Genomic DNA, 18081 nt, shown 5'->3' on the forward strand with positions numbered 1-18081 from the left:
GGCGGGATATAAATAAAATTTACTACTACTATTATTATTATTATTATTATTATTATTATTATTATTATTATTTATTATTATTACACCGGTCCTGAGAGATCTGCATTGGCTCCCAGTACATTTCTGAGCACAATTCAAAATGTTGGTGCTGACCTATAAAGCCCTAAACGGCCTCGGTCCTGTATACCTGAAGGAGCGTCTCCACCCCCATCGTTCAGCCCGGACACTGAGATCCAGCTCCGAGGGCCTTCTGCCAGTTCTCTCACTGCGAGAAGTGAGGTTACAGGGAACCAGACAGAGGGCCTTCTCAGTAGTGGTGCCCACCCTGTGGAACGCCCTCCCATCATTTGTCAATGAAATTAGCAGCTATCCTATTTTTAAAAGACATCTGAATTAAAAGACATCTGTTTAGGGAAGTTTTTAATATTTAATGCTTTGTTGTTTTTAACACTCGATTGAGACCCACCCAGGGTGGCTGGGGAAACTAAGCCAGATGGGCAGGGTATAAATAATAAATTATTATTATTATTTCCCACAGCTGTGTTGGGCCCTGCCAGGCCTACCTGCAGCCAGCAGAAGGCTTCACTGGCCTGCACTGTGTCTCGAGATGCCAAGGGGACCAGCGGGCATGGCACGAGGTCACACCGGCTTGCACAGCATCTCCTGATGCTACAGGGACTGGCACACTTTAGCGGAAGGTGGCACCAGTCTACCCAGCATTTGAAGATGCATGGGACGTCACAGGTGACATGTGGCATCACATGTGCATGCTGGGCCCCTTAGGGGCAATTTGGCATTTTTGCATTCAAGGTAACATGGTGCCTAGACCTGCCACTAGATTATCTCAGGCAAAGGAAAGGCGACAGCAGGCTGAGAAGCAGTTGGGAATCCCTTGGCCTTTGGTGCAATGGGAATTTCCTTTTCTTTCCGCTTCCAGGCTCCTGGTAAGCTTTTCTTCTTCTTTCCCCTAAAAAAGAATGAATTGCAGGGAGTCCATTATGGGATGCTGACTTTGACATATGAAGTCCCCGAGGGCTTGGCCCCAACTTATGGTAATGAGTTGCAATAAACAGGGCTGTCCTTCTACCTTTACGTAAGACAGGGAGGGGAAAAATACTTAGCATTCATGGGGTGTGTTTCAGAAGTTCAGGGCATTACACCTGTTTTTATCTATTCGTGCCTTAAAATACTTGTACCACACCTTTGGGGTCTAGAATGTACTAAATGACAGATAATGCTTTAAAAAAAAATTACACAAAGAAAAGAATGAACAACAGCAAGCTAAAACCACACTGCAACAAAAGGCACTCCCTCGCTGTCGCTGAATCCGCTTTGGGCTTTGGGAAAAACTCAGGACAGGTTTACGGGGTGCCTGGAGGGGAACACCGCCCCCGCCATGCAGTAGAATTTGTCTGCTCATGCAAAGCGCATCTTAGCTCTACATTAAATGCAGCCCTTGGTGACACCAATCCTTTGGCAGTTATATATCAAGCAAAAACCACCTCTGTGGTCTTTCTGACACCTGTTGAAGATCATTTCAAGCAGAGATCTTTATCCCTGTCTGTACCTGTGTTGGATTTGAAATTGTTTTCATGCATGAGTTGTTGTTTTTATATACACGGAACTGTTTCTCTGTTGCTTTTCACATGCGGGATTATTTTTAGCGTGACTCTTTCCTGCTACAAAACCACGGGAAACGATTCCCAAACAGAATCATAAGTCAGTAAAGAAATAGACGATGCTGGTGACTAAATAACAAGGGGTCTTTGTTATTATCGTTTATCCTCGCAGCGGATATCATGCCTTGTTGAGTGATGGTGCTCCAGAACTCGGATGCCATGGGGGTGCTGAGCCAAGCGGAGCTGTGCCCCTTTTCAACCAAACTGGAGAAGGATCGCCTGGAGGATATGCCCAAGTGCCAGTCACCAGACAAGGAGGGGTCCCCAGCCCAGTGTAGCATAGAAGATGCCCTTTCTTTGGAAGGCGGCTCCAGCCCAGGTGGAAACTCCAGTGACGGGATGGAGGAGGATGAAGCCAGCAGCACAGAGAGTGCCCAGAATGGGGTGAGTGGCAGCAAACATCTAGGGTCTCATTTCTCAACTGAGGCTTAATTGGCTTTTGAGCCTTTTCCTTCGTCAAGCGGGAGAGCGGTGTTTTTAACAGAAATGACAGGGGTAAATATGCATATGTATTTGCTAGGGGCTGCCTCCTCTGCTTTCACTGCTCGCCAGCCCCATATGCTTTGCAAGCAAAAGGACCCAGGTTCAATCCCTGATATCCCCAGGCAGGACTGGGAATGTGCCCTGCCCAAAACCTTGGACAGCTGCTGCCAGTCAATGTTGACAAAACTGAGCTATAGACGGACAAATGGGCCTCCTTGGGACAAGGCAGCTCCCAATGTTTTTCTTTTAATCAAACAACAGGTAGATACCTATAGAAAAAGGTACACGACAGGGCTGCCCAATATCCCCTTTGCTTTTTATATCAGTCCTGGAGGTTTTGTTAAACATGATCAGAAAGGACCAGTTGGTTAAAGGAGTTCAGGTCGGAGTTAGACAGTACAAATTAAGAGCATTTGCAGACGATCTGGTATTGACCTTGCAACAGCCAGACACTAGTACTAAAAGAGTATTAGAACTAATTGAAATATTTGGTCGAGTAGCAGGTTTTAAATTGAATAGACAAAAAACGAAAGTGTTGGAAAAAAATTTAACAATGGAAGAAAGAGAGAGTTTTCAGAATGAAACAGGCTTGGAAATAACAAAAAGGGTAAAATACCTGGGGGTAAACTTAACATCCAAGAATGTGAACTTATTTAAGGATAATTATGAAAAATGTTGGTCAGAAGTTAAAAAGGATCTGGAAATATGGTCAAGGTTGAAACTCTCCTTGTTAGGCCGAATCGCTACTATTAAGATGAATGTATTGCCTAGAATGTTGTTCTTATTCCAGACGTTGCAGATTGTGGACAAGATGGATTGTTTCAAGAAGTGGCAGAAAGACATATCAAAATTTGTCTGGCAGGGCAAAAAGCCCAGAATTAAATTTAAGATTTTAACTGACGCAAAGGATAGAGGGGGGTTTGCCCTGCCGGACTTAAGACTTTATTATGAATCAGCAGCTTTCTGCTGGTTGAAACACTGGCTACTTCTTGAGAACGCTGACATTTTGGATCTGGAAGGGTATGACAATAGTTTTGGCTGGCATGCATACTTATGGTACGACAAGGTAAAGGTGTATAAAAGTTTTAAAAACCATATTGTAAGGAAAGCATTGTATAACGTTTGGATTAGATATAAAGATTTGTTGGAAAGTAAAACCCCTAGGTGGGTGTCACCAATGGAAGCTAGGGAAGTAAAAAAGCTTAATATGGATTCTAAATGGCCAAAATATCATGAGATTTTAGAATATGATGGCGAAAGGGTGAAACTTCAGAGTTATGAGAAACTAAAGCCTATGGTTCGAGATTGGTTGCACTACCATCAGATAAATGAGACGTTCAAACAGGACAGGAAAATAGGATTTCAGAAAGAGAAGTCAAAATTAGAAACAGAATTGCTGGAACCCAATACTAAGAACTTATCAAAAATGTATAACTTGCTGTTAAAATGGAATACACAGGATGAAATGGTGAAATCAGCTATGATTAAATGGGCACAAGATATCGGTCATGATATCATGTTTGCTGACTGGGAACAGTTATGGACCACCGGTATTAAATTTACTGCATGTAATGCCTTAAAGGAAAATATTATGAAAATGATTTACCGGTGGTACATGACCCCAGTCAAGCTTGCAAAAATATATCATTTGCATAGTAATAAGTGTTGGAAATGTAATGAGACTGAAGGCACTTTCTACCACCTCTGGTGGACCTGCCCAAAGGTTAAAGCTTTCTGGGAAATGATCTATAATGAAATTAAGAAGGTCCTTAAGTGGACTTTTCCTAAGAAACCAGAGGCTTTCCTCTTGGGCATGGTGGGCCAAGTGGTGTCAAGGAAGGATAGGATTTTCTTTATGTATGCCACTACAGCAGCAAGAATTCTACTGGCAAAGTATTGGAAGATGCAAGAATTACCTACTCTGGAAGAATGGCAAACAAAGGTGATTGACTTTATGGGACTGGCCGAGATGACGGGCAGAATCCGGGACCAAGGGAAAGAGACAGTGGAAGAGGACTGGAAGAAATTTAAAATATATCTTAAAAATAATTGCAAAATTGAGGAATGTTAAGATGTCAGGGGGTAAGAAGTAAAGAATTGCAGCAGTAAATAAAAAACTTAAGAAACTTTTGATGAAAGGGAATTAAGACAATGGACCTAAGGGTTGCTAAAGAATTATTAAACAAGGATGCAGGGATGGGGAGGTATGGGGAAGTCAAAGAAAAAAGGGTATGAACCGATGAGCTTGAAGTTATACTGTTTTATATTGTTCTTTATTATTTATGTGGAAAATTAATAAAAATTATTATAAAAAAAAACAAACAACAGGTAGAGAAGTGCAATCGTCTTTAAGCACTGCACAAGAAATGCAATACAGGAAAGGTAGTTAAAACCACACAATCAGATACTCTGGTTTCTCTTCAGATCGTACAAATCTTTCGCCTTTTACTAAAACGACACAATCAGACTTCAGCTAATGGGGGGAAAGTCTTCAGTAGACACTGGAAAATCAACAGGGATGAGGCCTGCTAACCCCAACTAGAAGGGAGTTGGGCCCACAATATTAACTGCACGGCTCCCAATGAATACAAACCAAGCATCCAAGTCATAGGGGCCACAAACAGTGACCCAGAAGACTCAGTGTTTGGGCAGAGATTGGGGCTGCCAGTGCAAATTTTTGAGCATTAGAGTTATATAGTTTGGGAGGAGCCACAGCTCAATGGTAGAGCATCTGCTTTGCATGGCTACTGTGAGGACAGGAAGCTGGACTTGGTGGGCCCTCGGCCAGATCCAGCAGGACTCTTCTTAAGTTCTTATGTGGCAGCTAACCACAAGCCCTTTTGCCACTGGTGCCTAGAACCATTAACCTGGGTGTTGCTATAGAGAGGGAAGTGAGCAGGTTTTTCTTCCTCCCTCTATGAAGCGTATCTGTGTGGTGAATGGTCAACACCTCCTCTTAGTTTCCTACTATAGTCGTACCTTGGTTCTCGAATGTTCCAAAAGTTTGTTCAAATTCCAAAAATGTTCAAAAACCAAGGAATTTCCTGCACTCAGTCGGAAGCCACGGAAACCACACCGGATGTTTGGCTTCCAAAAAAGTTTGTAAACTGGAACACTCATGTCTGGGTTTGCGGCAGTCAGGAACCAAAACGTTCAAGTCACAAGGTGTTTGAGAACCAAGGTACAACTGTATGTAGTCTCTGGAAGGATTCCCAAGACAGAAGTTTTGGTTTTCAGGTATGCTTAGATCTTCATAGCTCTTAGTTAAGTACCAATTGGACAAAGGGGTAAAGGATGGGAGCAGGGCGGGGAGGAAGAGTTCAGATAGAACAAAATCTCTCCTCTCGCGAAGGGACTAGTGTTAATCTCTTGCCTCCCAAGCTCACATTTTCAGTTTCAGTTTTGCAACCCTGGTAGGGAATCTCAGCCACACCTTTTGACACAGTTATTGGGACACACCGTAGCTCAGTGCTGGAGCACCTCATTTGAACAAAGATGGTCACTGTTTTGATTTGCACCTGGTACCTCCAGTGAAAAGGAAGTCCATGGTTAGACGCAGCAGCAATGCTTTGAATACCAGTTGCTGGAAAGCACAGGAGGAGAAAGATGCTCTTGTGCTCAGATCCTGCTGGCAGGCTTCCCAGCTTCTTCTTAAGTTCTTAATTTATTTCATATTCATATTATTTCATATTCAAATTACAAGTGCTCAAAGTAAAAGAAGACACAAAAGGAAGAATCAATAAATAGTACCTATGTAGGAAACAAAACACAACAACAACAACAACAAAAGATATTATGTACATTACAAAAATTGGGGGGGGGGGGTTGTTATTGTAGTTAACCAGACTCAGACTCAGGCTCAGATTTATCTAATATGGCATTTATAACAAATATCATTAAATTTGTCCATGGCAAATCTGTGTTTGTACACAACTTGCTCATGTGCAGCAAGTTTGTACATGTCTTCAATCCAATCATTAAAGGGAGCTGCATTTTTATTTTTCCAGTTCATCAATACCAGTCTTTTTGCCATAGTAAGGGCACATAGAGTCCCTTTATTAGATTCCATGTGTTGCGTACATAATTCAAAAGGATATTTTTCCTCTGCAAATTTAAGATTTTTCCATACAGTCATGTTAATTGGCTCTATTACCTCCTGCCAGAATTTTTTCGATGTAGGACGTTGTACAAATGTATGTTTTATCTGAAGCATTATCCTTGCCACATCTCCAGCAGCTAGATATAGGCCCTTCTCAAGCTGTTATGGTGAGGGGTTCAGAACCACCCACAGGGTTTTGTTTGTGCGAACACAGCCTGAACGTGTACACACAAACCCTGATTTATATATCGTGTTTCCCTTCCCAGTACGAGAGTCCCCAAACAGGAAGAATTGGCTGCAGCACGAAGGAGAAGCAACTGCGGCCAACTCATGCTGTGAGCAAGATCTCGGCTCTTGAGAATCGGATCAAGGAGCTGCATCACCGGAAGAAGGAGGTGAACATTGAGGTACGCCTCAGTCTCCTACAATCCCCTCCCTGTTTTGCGAGGAAAGGGGTGTCTGATGGGTGACAATTGGCACCTGTAAAACCGGTATGGTGGAGGCACCACACCCAGGCAGGTGGGGAAAGGCTTGAGGCACGTCACAGATACACAGAGAGCAGGACCTGCTGGTTCTGCAGAACGGGGCATCCCTCGCCGCACGGTGTTTAGTTCCCAAGGTGCTCTCAGGAGCGTTCTCTAATGGTCAGATCAGATCAGGGGAGCCTGGAAGTTAGAACTTCCCCTGCATTCCTCGATTGCTCTTATCCCATGATTCCGCTTGCCCGTCTGCCCCCTGGTGGTTGTGTAGAGGTTGGCTGGCCACCAGCCAGGATGTTTGGAGACCTTGCCTCTGACATGGCCCCCTTCCCCAGCAGATGGACCTGGAAGGAGCCTTGCTGCAAGGAGAACTGAAGGAAGAGAGGCAGGAGCTGAGAAGGGAAGAGGAGAAGCTGCTGGAGCTGCAGAAACGCCTCGTGGAGACGGAGCGCAGGTGCCACGCCGAAAGAGAGAAGGTGAGGCCTCCTCTCTTAAGCCTCTCGTCAGCCTCCAGGGGCCTCTTCAGGCTGGTGATTTATTGCGGGTGTGTTTTGCAACATGTGGATTTCTCCTGCTTTCGTTTGTTCTGAGGTGCTCCTTGGATGCCTCTGCATGATTGCTGTCCGGAAGGGTGGAAGTGCAACAAAAGCAGGGCAAAAATCAACTGGGACATAGAATCATAGGATTGCAGAGTTGGAAGGGACCCTGAGGGTCATCTAGCCCAACCCGCCCCTGCAGTGCAGGAACATTTGCTATGTGATTTCAGTAGGAAGTTGCAGGATATGCACCGATTGGAAATGAAACAGTGCGACCTCCCCGAAAGTCAGATCATGTGTGGTCGCCCTGATAGCATCATCCTGAGCTGATGATGAATGGCACAGGTAGGATGGGTAGGATCACACCCTTTCTCTGCCAGCTTTGTTTTCCCTGCTGGGTAACTCTTCCAGTTGGATGAATCTTCCCTCCTGTGTGATGGTGGGAAGGTCCATCAGGACTGTGGGAAGGGGAGGGAAGTTTTGCATTCTTCATCTCCCTGCAACCCCCCCTTCTGCTGCTCAGTTGATTGGTGAACAGGTGAAAAAAGGTGGCGGAGGATGGACTGCAGAAAGAAGGTATCCTGTATCTGGAGCCTCCTGTCCCTCTTACTGCTCTGCTGATCAGTGGGAGGGTATGTTGTGGGTCATGTAAGATCAGGCACTGGTCCGGAAGCAGCTCCGGCAGCAGACCGATTGCACACCTCTGATCAGAGAATGTGCAAAATGTAGTCGACATATGCACATTCCCCAAGGGCAGTTGGCGAGTATGTCTGTTGATGGAAATGTACATTATTCTCTCTTCCTGGAAAGATTATATGCACATTCCCCATGAGGCCTGGTGAATGTGCACAATGGCCAGTTGCTATGCACATTAACCTCTCAGTGCACATTCCCTTTAAAACATGCACACGCATGTTATGGATATATATACCTTCCACTCAAGGTAACTGTTTATACATCTGATGAAGTGCACTGTCGTCCAGGAAAGCTTATGCCATAATAAATTTGTTAGCCTTTAAAGTGCCACAAGGCTCTTTGTATTTTGAGATTGAAACTGAAATTCAAAGGCTTTCTCATCATCCCTTTTGTTATTCCCCACTTTGGCCTTTTAGTGTTATATAATAAAGCAAAACTTAAGTTGACAGAAAAGCAGTGTTTGGCTAAACAAAAACAAAAATCCACCGCACCTACACACAAAATGCAGGAAGGACTGTAGCCCATTGGTAGAACATTTGCCTTATAGGCACAAGGTCCTGGGTTCAATTCCTGGCATCTCCAGGTAGGGCTGGCAAAACTCCTGCCTGAAACCCTAGAGAGCCACTGGCAATCAGTGAAGACAATACTGGGCTAGATAAACCAGTGTAAGGCAGCTGTTCATATTCCTACTTAGGTTTTTTCTTGTCCTAGACTCAGAGAACTTAAAATAGGAAGGGAACCCAGGGGTCATCTAGCCCAACCCCCTGCAATGCAGGCCACCCCCACTGTCTCCCTGCTTGTCTTAGGTCTCTCAGCTTTTTGTGTGTGTGGTAGGGGAAGAAATGGCAAATGGTTGCGTCCTGCCCTGAGGTCATTTATGATGACAGGTGCAATAGATATTTTCTTCCTATATGAATAAAAACGCAATGCTGTCATCAAGTAGCCCACATCACAAGACTTCTGCATAACAACAACAAGCTGTCGCCAGGAATATATATGCTTAAAAAGCTGTCCTTCCGAAATCTTCAAAAGTACCTGTAATTAAAGTAGTGCAAGGAACTTAACAGGTAGCTGACACACAGGGGGGTGCTAAATCTCCACCTTGATATCCAAAGTCTGCTCCTAGCAGAGCACAACACCTTGTTGATGGGCTGGGAGGTCAAAGTGCCCGAAGCAGTGAGGAATAACAGCACAACAAGAAGGAAGAGAACACAGGGAAGGAGGAAAATGTTGATTGCCGTATTTTTCGCTCTATAAGACACACCAGACCACAAGACGCACCTAGTTTTTGGAGGAGGAAAACAAGAAAAAAAATATTCTGAATCTCAGAAGCCAGAACAGCAAGAGGAATCGCTGCGCAGTGAAAGCAGTAATCCCTCTTGCTGTTCTAGCTTCAGGGATCGCTGCACAGCCTTCATTCGCTCCATAAGATGCACACATATTTCCCCTTACTTTTTAGGAGGGAAAAAGTGAGTCTTATAGAGTAAAAAATACGGTACTTGGCAACTAGTTATATATTTCCATTCCCCAGTGGGAGAAGAGGAAGGGCCATAGTTCAGCGGTAGAGCATTTGCTTTGTATGCAGAAGGTCTCAGGTTCGAATCTCAGCATCTTCAGGTAGGACTGGGAGGGACTCCTGGAAAACCTGTGCTGGGCAGTGTCACCAGTGTGATGGACCAATGTGTCTGACTTTGCACAAGGCAGTTTCCAATCTTCCCATGCTGGCAAAAGTGATGGGTTATCTGAATCCAGGTGACCCTACCCTGAACTACACTCCTGCCTGCACTCTGAAGTGTTGCAGCCTGGACTTCGCCTTTATTTCATCAGTGAGAACTTGGCCTCCCAAGCGGCGCTTATCGCAGCGCCGATCACAGTTGGGAAAGGAACGCCTAATCTGGTAACCTGCTAGGTGGAGCAAAAGCGGCTGGATATTTGCTGCCCATGGAGATGTAGTAATGCTCTCCCTGCCCTCTTTTTCGGCAGGAGAAGGCGCGGCTGCAGAGAGAGCGTCACAAGGTAGAGGAGCTGCAGCGGCAGCACGCTGAATCACAGATCCACCTGGACAACCAGCCCGAATCCATGCGGGAACGGATGCAGAAGCAGCTTCAGGAGGTGAGTGCGCAGCAAGGAGCTGCCAGAAATAGGTCTGGTATAGCGGCATGCAAAAATCAGGTCAGATGGTGTGATTTCTCTCTTTGGTTGCTACCACTTCAGATTGCAAGTGGGGCAGATGGTGCGATTTGAAGGCATGCATCAAACTCTCTGCTTATAGGAAGATAGGCATCAGGGAGAGAAGGGCTCTATTTTTTTTTTATAATATTTTATTTGGATTTTTCAAACATAAATATAGAAATAAAAAACAGTATAGCATATATCATGACATCTTTTCATAACATCTTTGGACTCCCTCACACCTCCCGCTCCCATTTACATCATTGCCAATTCTTGCCAGCAATTTATCATCTTGTTTACGCTCTTATGTCAAATTCATTTAAATATAATCTATAAATTCTCCAAAAAATTTATAATTTTTTCTCAGATTTACTTATCACCTTAATTCTCACTAATTTAGTGGTGCACCATTATTTATGATCTAGCATCCTTTCTTAACATTCAGCCAAATTACAGTATTTTTTTAAATAAATCTTGAATTTCTTCCAATCTTCTTCAACCCCAGGGAGAGAAGGGCTCTAGCCTAGACCTTTAGGGAAGGGCAGTGGTTCACTGGCAGAACACATGTGTGCAAAAGATCACAGGCTCAACCCCCAGGTACAGTTGGGAGAAACCTCCTGGCTAAGACCTTGGGGAGCTGCTACCAGTCAGTGTGGGCAGTGCTGAGCTTGATGGGCCCAATGGTCTGATCAGTATGTGTTTGCATGTTTCTAATCGTGTTCTTTGTGCCGTGTGCATTTCAAAATGTGATTTCTCCCCACCTACAATCTCCAAGTGGTGAAATCTAGGACAGGCTCCCCTAATTAGGGGGCTTTGAATTGCTATCAGCCCCCAATACCACAGCTGGGTTGGGTGGGAGTTGTGCTCCAAAACATCTGGAAGGCACCAGGAGGTTGGGGAAGGCTGGTCTCCACAATGCAGGCCTAAAAATATCCAAGCCAGGAAGAAATTTCTACTGGCTTGCAAATTGTGGGAATCTGGCAGGTAGCATAAGTTCCCTGACCACTGGGTCCTTCTGCCAATAAGCGATGAGACCCAGAAGTCAGTATAGACTCTGGTTCTATTCCCAGACATCTGAGATGCTAGATGGAGCCCTGAGATGCTATGAAGATCTGGAGTTCCAGCAACTGGAGCGGGAAAGCCGATTGGAAGAGGAGAAGGAGGCCATCTGCCAAGCTCTGGCCCAAGAGATCACTCAGCTGCAGAACAGCATCAACCAAAGGAAGGTAAGTGGCAGTCCTGATGACCCACAAATCCAGTTCCAGGCTTTGTGCTCACCCTGTAGTAGCCTTCTCTGACCTGGGGCCCTGACAGTGCTACTTGGGAATTGTAGTCCAAAACATCTCAGGGGCACCAGTTTGGTGCAAAGGCTGCTGCAGTGCTTTTCTTTTCAGGATGAGGAGGGACATTCCTATCCTGCCATTTTCATGTGCGCAGCATTTATTTCTTACACATTTATTCTTTAAAAAGTAGCACGGGTGTTTTTTTGTGCTCCGGGCTGCTTTGCCAAGGCAACGGCAAACAGATCTGGTACTTCTGTTTCCCTTTTGTTTTCTTTTGACTGCACACTTAAATCTGGTCCAATCAGTAGATCGACCAACTGAAATTTTAGTTGCTCAATTGATGCAGGCGTCACTTTTGAACTAGTGGTGCCAGCTTTTAATCAGAGGGATCAAGACTTAGAGGCTCTTAAGTATATTTTTGAAGGGTGTTATTTGTCTCCCCCCCCCCCTACTGTGATATGTATAAAATAAAGGATGAGAAAGAAGATGGCCTTTCCTTTCAATAAAGGAGCATTGTTAGACTGTAGGATAGCACACAATTCACCTGTTCACCTTTTGCTTTCTAAAAAAGATCCATGTTTAGCTTGGGATATTCTGCACACGTGATAGTTAAATCTGTGAAAAGGCAGATGAGTCATCAGCTAAGCGTTATTTAACTAGTCAATAACCTTGGGGTTGTGTTTTTGCTTCTACTGCACCTGACCACGACACAAGAGGGGCTCCCTGTGTATAATTATTCTAGGTGCAATAGAGCTCTGTGTAGCCCTGAAGTCTGAGGATTCTAACCTGGTTCTCTCCCCCATATCCAGAGGACGGTGCAGAGGCTGGAAGGACAGGCCCGTTTGACACAGGAGCAAATGGTGGGCGAGAGCCAGCGATTTGTGCAAGAGAAAGGCGAGGCCGTCAGGAATCTCAACATGGTAAGGAATTCCCAGGAATCTCAGCGCAGCAAGGAATTTCTGGCTGAAAGCCAGGGAAACACCTAGGATCCCAGGTTCCCTGTTCTCCCACACCAGTCCACTTCCCATGCCCAACGATAACAACTAATTCAAAGTGTTGCTTTCAGTTCCCTGCCACTAAGCTTCTTTCTGGGGATGGAAACCAGAGGTTTTGGCTCCTAGGCTTCAGTGGTGGTTTCCATTTGGGACTCGGTGGGGCAGAAGACAAGGAAACCCAGCAGCAGGTGGCGCTAGACCCAATGGCAATGGAGGAGACCAGGGGTTTTATTGTGAGGAAGAGGGGCACTAAATACACCGTGATGCTATTCTCATACCTTCCAACACATCAAGGTGAAAAACCAGGATGTGTGTCCATGCGAGTCACGTTACCCTCATGAGAGTGGGGCCCCAAAAGACAGTTTTTCCAGGGCTGTGCTCCTGCATGGAAGCACAGTGTCCAAAAATGCGTATTTTGGAGTGCTGAGTGAGATCATGGCCCCCCAAAAGTGTTTTCTTTTGGGGGGAAAGCAAGATTATGGCACCCAAAATGAGCACTGTGTTCTCACACACACAAAAAATGGGTATTCCAATTTTACTGGGACAGTTGAAGAGTACCTATTATTTGTGGGTGAACCGACAGCAGGAAGACGTGGGGTGGTGGGAGGAAGGGAAATGAATGGGGCACCAGATCTGTTTATGGGTCAAGCTGACCTGAAGCAACATTTGCAACTGGACTTTGCCTGTCTACAAAACTGACTTGTTGTCAAAACAAAATTTAAAAATTCCTTCCAGTAGCACCTTAGAGACCAACTAAGTTTGTTATAGCTATGAGCTTTCGTGTGCATGCACACTTCTTTAGATACACTGAAACAGAAGTCACCAGACCCTTATATATATATGAATTGTTGTTGTTCTTGGTGTAGGAGAAAAATCGCCTAATGGACATGGGCTCGGAGTATTCAGAGGATGGGGGAGAGGACTCCTCTGAAAGTAAGCAGGGTGTCACTCAGGTAAGCCGTTTCAGGTACTCCCTTTTGTCTCTCCATCCACCAGTGCCCATCCAAGACATCTGCCCGAAGCACGGGGTGTGCTCCGCAGCGTGCCCCGTGGTTCGGGCTGCAGGCTGCCGCCCCAAGCCTTGCGAGCCCGGGGGGAATTCCCGCGGGTGCGCAAGGCTTGCGGAGACTTGCCCGCAGCATGAGGCGTCCTCCGGAGGGTTCCCCGTGCTCCGGGCTGCAGGCTGCTGCCCGCAAGCCTTGTGAGCCCGCGGGAGCTTGTGGATAGCTTCCTGAAGCCTGGAGAGGCAGAGGGGTCGGTGCGCACCGACGCCTCTCGCTCTCCAGGCTTCAGCAAAAGCCTGCATTCGCCCCATAGGATGCACACACATTTCCCCTTCATTTTTGGAGGGGGAAAGGTGCGTCCTCTAGGGCGAAAAATACGGTACGTTTTTATTATTGCTGTGTTTTAGATTGCATTATAAACTACTCCCGGATGAATATTATTATTTATTCAAAGTTACTTATTTATTCATTATCTATCTGTGCACCTGACATCCTCAAAGAAGCCCAGGGCTGCAAGCAACCACGCAGTAAAACAATGCAGCGTAAAATAGAATAGAATAAAATAGAATAAAATAAAATGTATTTAAAACAATCTGAAAACATTTTGAAAGGAGTGGCCTATAAATAACTTGAATAAATGAATGGTTCAGATCTAAGGGAGGCTGTGCCTGTTGAATTTCTGCCTGTTGCATACAACAGAGAAAACCTCGGTAGTGGCGCCCTCCCATCAGATGTCAAAGAGATAAACAACTACCTGACTTTTAGAAGACATCTGAAGGCAGCCCTGTTTAGGGAAGTTTAACCAGGTTAAATTTTTGCAAGTCAACCTTGCAGGGAAGGAGGACAGGGGAGTCATGTAAACTATCATGTATGCTGCCAGACCACATGGGAAAAGCTTGCTGGGACTGTGCTGAAAAAACTCACACCTTTTTGATTGGTTCTGGTGGTAAAAGCAACAGAAGATTTATTTAGTATTTCGGGAGGGTTGGGTTGGGGGGGGGGAGGAGAAACATCGCTTCCATCCTTTTATCTGTGCCTGTCTCTCCCTGCAGCTCACTTTCACCCAAAAGACGGATCGGAAGGTCATTGTGTTGGGTTCCGACCAATCAGACTCCTCCTCCTGTGTCTTCTCCGTCCGCAGTTCTGTCAAGGTCTGTCTTGTCCTGTTGGTCTGTGCTGATTTTCAGTGTCTTATCTTCCTTTTATGTGTACAGACGTGATTCTGCAGCTGTGCTTCCCCCAACCACCCAACCTAGTGCCCTCTGGATGTTAGCAGACTACAACTCCCAAACATCCATAGGGCACCAGGTTATGTGAGATGTTTGCTATAGCTCCTTTGGATCTGCATTGTCTTTGATGGGAGAGGATGGGGCATCTGCATCTTTTCAGGGTGCTTTTGGATCATGGACCAGCAGTAGAGGCAGCAGATATCCAATGGCTTAACTGCTGCAGTGGAGGTCTGTTAGGGCAAATGGGACACATTCAGCAACCTCAGCCTGCCCTTATCCAGTCCTCACATACCTGCCTTCTGACTCTGGCTGTGGTTCCACTTCCTGTTGGCCTCCTGCCCTACCAGTTCCAATGGGCACCAGCCACCACTGCAAGGTAGATTCTGGAACAAAGATGGCGTGTTGGCATAAGAACACAAGTAGAACCTGCTGGACCAGACTGGATCTAGCCCAGCTTCCTGTTCTTGCAGTGGAACAAAACCAGCAAACGGGAACCGAGCGCAAGAGCACTCTCCCCTCCTGTGGTTTCTAGCTGCTGATGTTCAGAAACATTACTGTCTCCGACTGTGCGGGTAGTGCATAGTCATTGTGGCTAGTAGACATGGCAGTGACTCAAGGGGCAAAAGGACAGAGACTTGGGAATATGAGATTGCCCTTTGCTAGGGGAATATTGGGGCTGAGCCTTGCAAGGCAGTAGAAGGTGAAATCAATCAGTCAGTCACGACCAAAGAGCAAATCACAGCCAGAGGGCGAACTAGAGTCAGGTGCGAGGAGCAAGCTAGGATCAACAAATAATCTGTAATTCAGGAGTTTGCTGTTGCTCAGGCCCCGAGGAGCTCTTGTTGCAAGTCTCAGCCGGCACAGGAAACTCTCTCCCTGGCCAGAGGAATCCAGTGGTCAACCAGGGTAGGTGGAGTCAAAACCTGAAGGCATCTTCACCCCAAAGCTGTCCCCTGGGGTTTTGATGGACCATTCTATGGGGGAACTTCACACACAAAGTTCTAGCAGCTACCTCTGGCAAGGAATCATTAACCAAACAACGAGAAAAATAGAAAAGGCTTATTTATGACGTCTTTAGCATTAACTCTGGAAGTGTATACTCAATTCTGACCAAACCAAGCCTCCTGAAGTACATTTTGCTCTAAATCCTTGCATTGAAGGAACAAGTTAAATCAGATGCCACTTGTGAGGTTCTAGATAGCCAGCGTGGCTAATAGACCCTTCTTCCATGTTGTTGAATCATTCCCTCTATTTCTGGTGCTCAAGAGGTAAGTGCCGTTGCTTATGTGTGATGGATTTTACTGGATGTAATTCTCATAAAGCTGGCTAAGAAATTACCAGACAAACAGGCAGGCTGACAAACGAACAAACAAATAAAAACCTGGCTCTTTTCAAAGCACGAGGGGAGAAGTGGAGTGGGAGCTTCGACCCTAATTCTTACCTTCCTGTTTTCTCTGCCCAGGGATCAATTGGATTGCAGAGGACTGCAAGTCTCCCCCGTAGGAGAGGAGAACGCCTCACGACCAGGACTGCACAGCGCCCCCTTTCTATGCATGGTATGGATTATTATTATTAATTACCTACCCTTCACCCTAAGGTTCTAGGGTGGGTTACAACAATCAAAGAAGGAGGTGGTCTTTCAGGTATTTGGGGCCTAAGTCAATTACAGCTTTAAACATGAATGTGAGCACCTTGGATTGGGCCCAGAAATGAGCTAGCAACCAGTTATTTGGAGTGGGCGTAAAGCATGAGACAAGAAAAAGGGGGAAATTCAAGGAATACTGTTTTTGGAGGTGGGTGGGTAAGGTTCATATACATGACATTTTGGTTGCAGAGGTTGTTGTTATCACTTTAGCACAAAAAACTGACTTCTATCCAGTGAAAAGTACAACACCCATTCCAATAAACAGTGAATGCTATCCACCTTACCCATTGATGTGAAAAGCCCCTTTCACCTCCAAAAAGTATGAGCCAGTGGTAAACCCATCTCTGCCCTCCAGGCATTTTAGAATACAACTCCTATCAGCCCCAGCCAGCATGATCCTTGGTAGGGATGATGGGGATTGTAGTCCAAAGCAACCTAAAGCCACGATTTTTCCAGGGGGAGGCAACTCTTAGCCTTTCGTCAGCCATTCTTTCACTGATGGCATGGTTTGAACTTCATGGTGGCTGGCAAAAAAACAAACAAACCACACTTCAGCAGTGAACCAAGAGGTTTGAAATAAGATGTTTTACAGGAACTCGATCTCTTTTATCTAAATGGTGAGGCAGGAAAACAAATGGACCTGTTATTTGTTTAGTACATTTATACTCCACTGTTCCTCCAAGGAGCTCAATGTGGTGTGCGCATGGTTCTCCCCTCTCATTTTAACATCACAACAACCCTGTGAGGTAGGTCAGGTTGAGAGATAGTGACTGGTCCAAGGCTCCCCAGGGAGCATCCTGGCTGGGTGGGGATTTGAACCCTATGTTGTGACCAATTATATCCAAAATTAGGATTTCCAGAGAGGGGATTTGTGGGGGGGGGGGGGGTTACTGGGCCATAGCTCAGAGAGAGAGAGCATCTGCCGTGCATGCAGAATTTCCCAGGTTCAAGTCGCTGCCAATCAGTGTACTGAGCTAGAGGACTAATGGTCCGTTTCACTGTCTTCTGATGAGGACCATGTGCCCTGTGTCTTTAGGGAGACCAATCACTTTCCTTGGATTTCCTCCTCTCTCCCTCCAGGTGCTTTGGATCCCAGCATGCTGGCAGCACAGCTCTCAGGTGGGGGCAACAGGCCCTACCTAGGCAGCCCAAACCTGCAATATTCACGTCTCAACAACCCCCTCTACCAGCTGCTGGCTGGCCAAGGAGCTGTGGGGCAGCTAGGAGGGTCTACTCAAGGAGCCTATAGGTGAGCACATCCGTTTCTCCTTAATCTCAGCCTGTCCCAACAAACACCTTGCCAGTTAGACAGCTGCCTTTTCCTTGGCTCGCTGGCCTTCTCCACTCGGCAGGCGCCATTCCATTAGTACTTTAAACCATGGGACTCCACATGAGGCAGTGATGGCCCCAGACTTAGATGGCTTTAAAAGAGGACTGGACAAATTTGTGGAGAAGATCAGTGGCTATGTTCTTTTTAAAAAATATTTTTTATTAAATTTTCTGTTTTACAATTTAGAATATTCATTTGAACAACCTTAAAATATCAATGACTTCCCTTCTTTTTCCATGATTCATTTTGCATAACATAAATCCCTGCATATTTTACATAAACTAAACCATTCAGTATTCCGTTATTACATCCATCAAAACTTATTTACACTGTTGAATTTATCTTAATGCTGCCAATGTTTTCAAGTGTACACAATTCCCCCCCCCCATATATTCAATAAGCTTTTTTCAATCTTCTTTAAACATATGTTCTTCTTGTTCTCTTATTCTAT

General features: G+C 45.5%; 1 protein-coding gene across 4 annotated transcripts in view; it reads left to right on the plus strand.

The window, feature by feature from the left end:
- The window catches only part of PHLDB3 (pleckstrin homology like domain family B member 3), a 39380-nt gene that overhangs the window by 11262 nt on the left and 10037 nt on the right, over nt 1–18081 (plus strand). For 2 of the 4 annotated variants that reach the window (XM_079986058.1, XM_079986059.1), the window contains exons 2-11: nt 1792–2063; nt 6528–6668; nt 7076–7216; nt 9956–10084; nt 11215–11370; nt 12237–12347; nt 13289–13375; nt 14479–14577; nt 16118–16211; nt 17381–17549. In XM_079986058.1, coding sequence (XP_079842184.1) covers nt 1815–2063; nt 6528–6668; nt 7076–7216; nt 9956–10084; nt 11215–11370; nt 12237–12347; nt 13289–13375; nt 14479–14577; nt 16118–16211; nt 17381–17549 — 1376 coding nt within the window. In that variant the 5' untranslated portion in view covers nt 1792–1814. The remainder of the gene's footprint in view (nt 1–1791; nt 2064–6527; nt 6669–7075; nt 7217–9955; nt 10085–11214; nt 11371–12236; nt 12348–13288; nt 13376–14478; nt 14578–16117; nt 16212–17380; nt 17550–18081) is intronic. The other 2 variants (XM_079986060.1, XM_079986061.1) reach the window with 2 other exon arrangements.

Source organism: Podarcis cretensis, assembly GCF_951804945.1.
Source record: "Podarcis cretensis genome assembly, chromosome: 8".
In the NCBI taxonomy this organism is placed as follows: domain Eukaryota; kingdom Metazoa; phylum Chordata; class Lepidosauria; order Squamata; family Lacertidae; genus Podarcis; species Podarcis cretensis.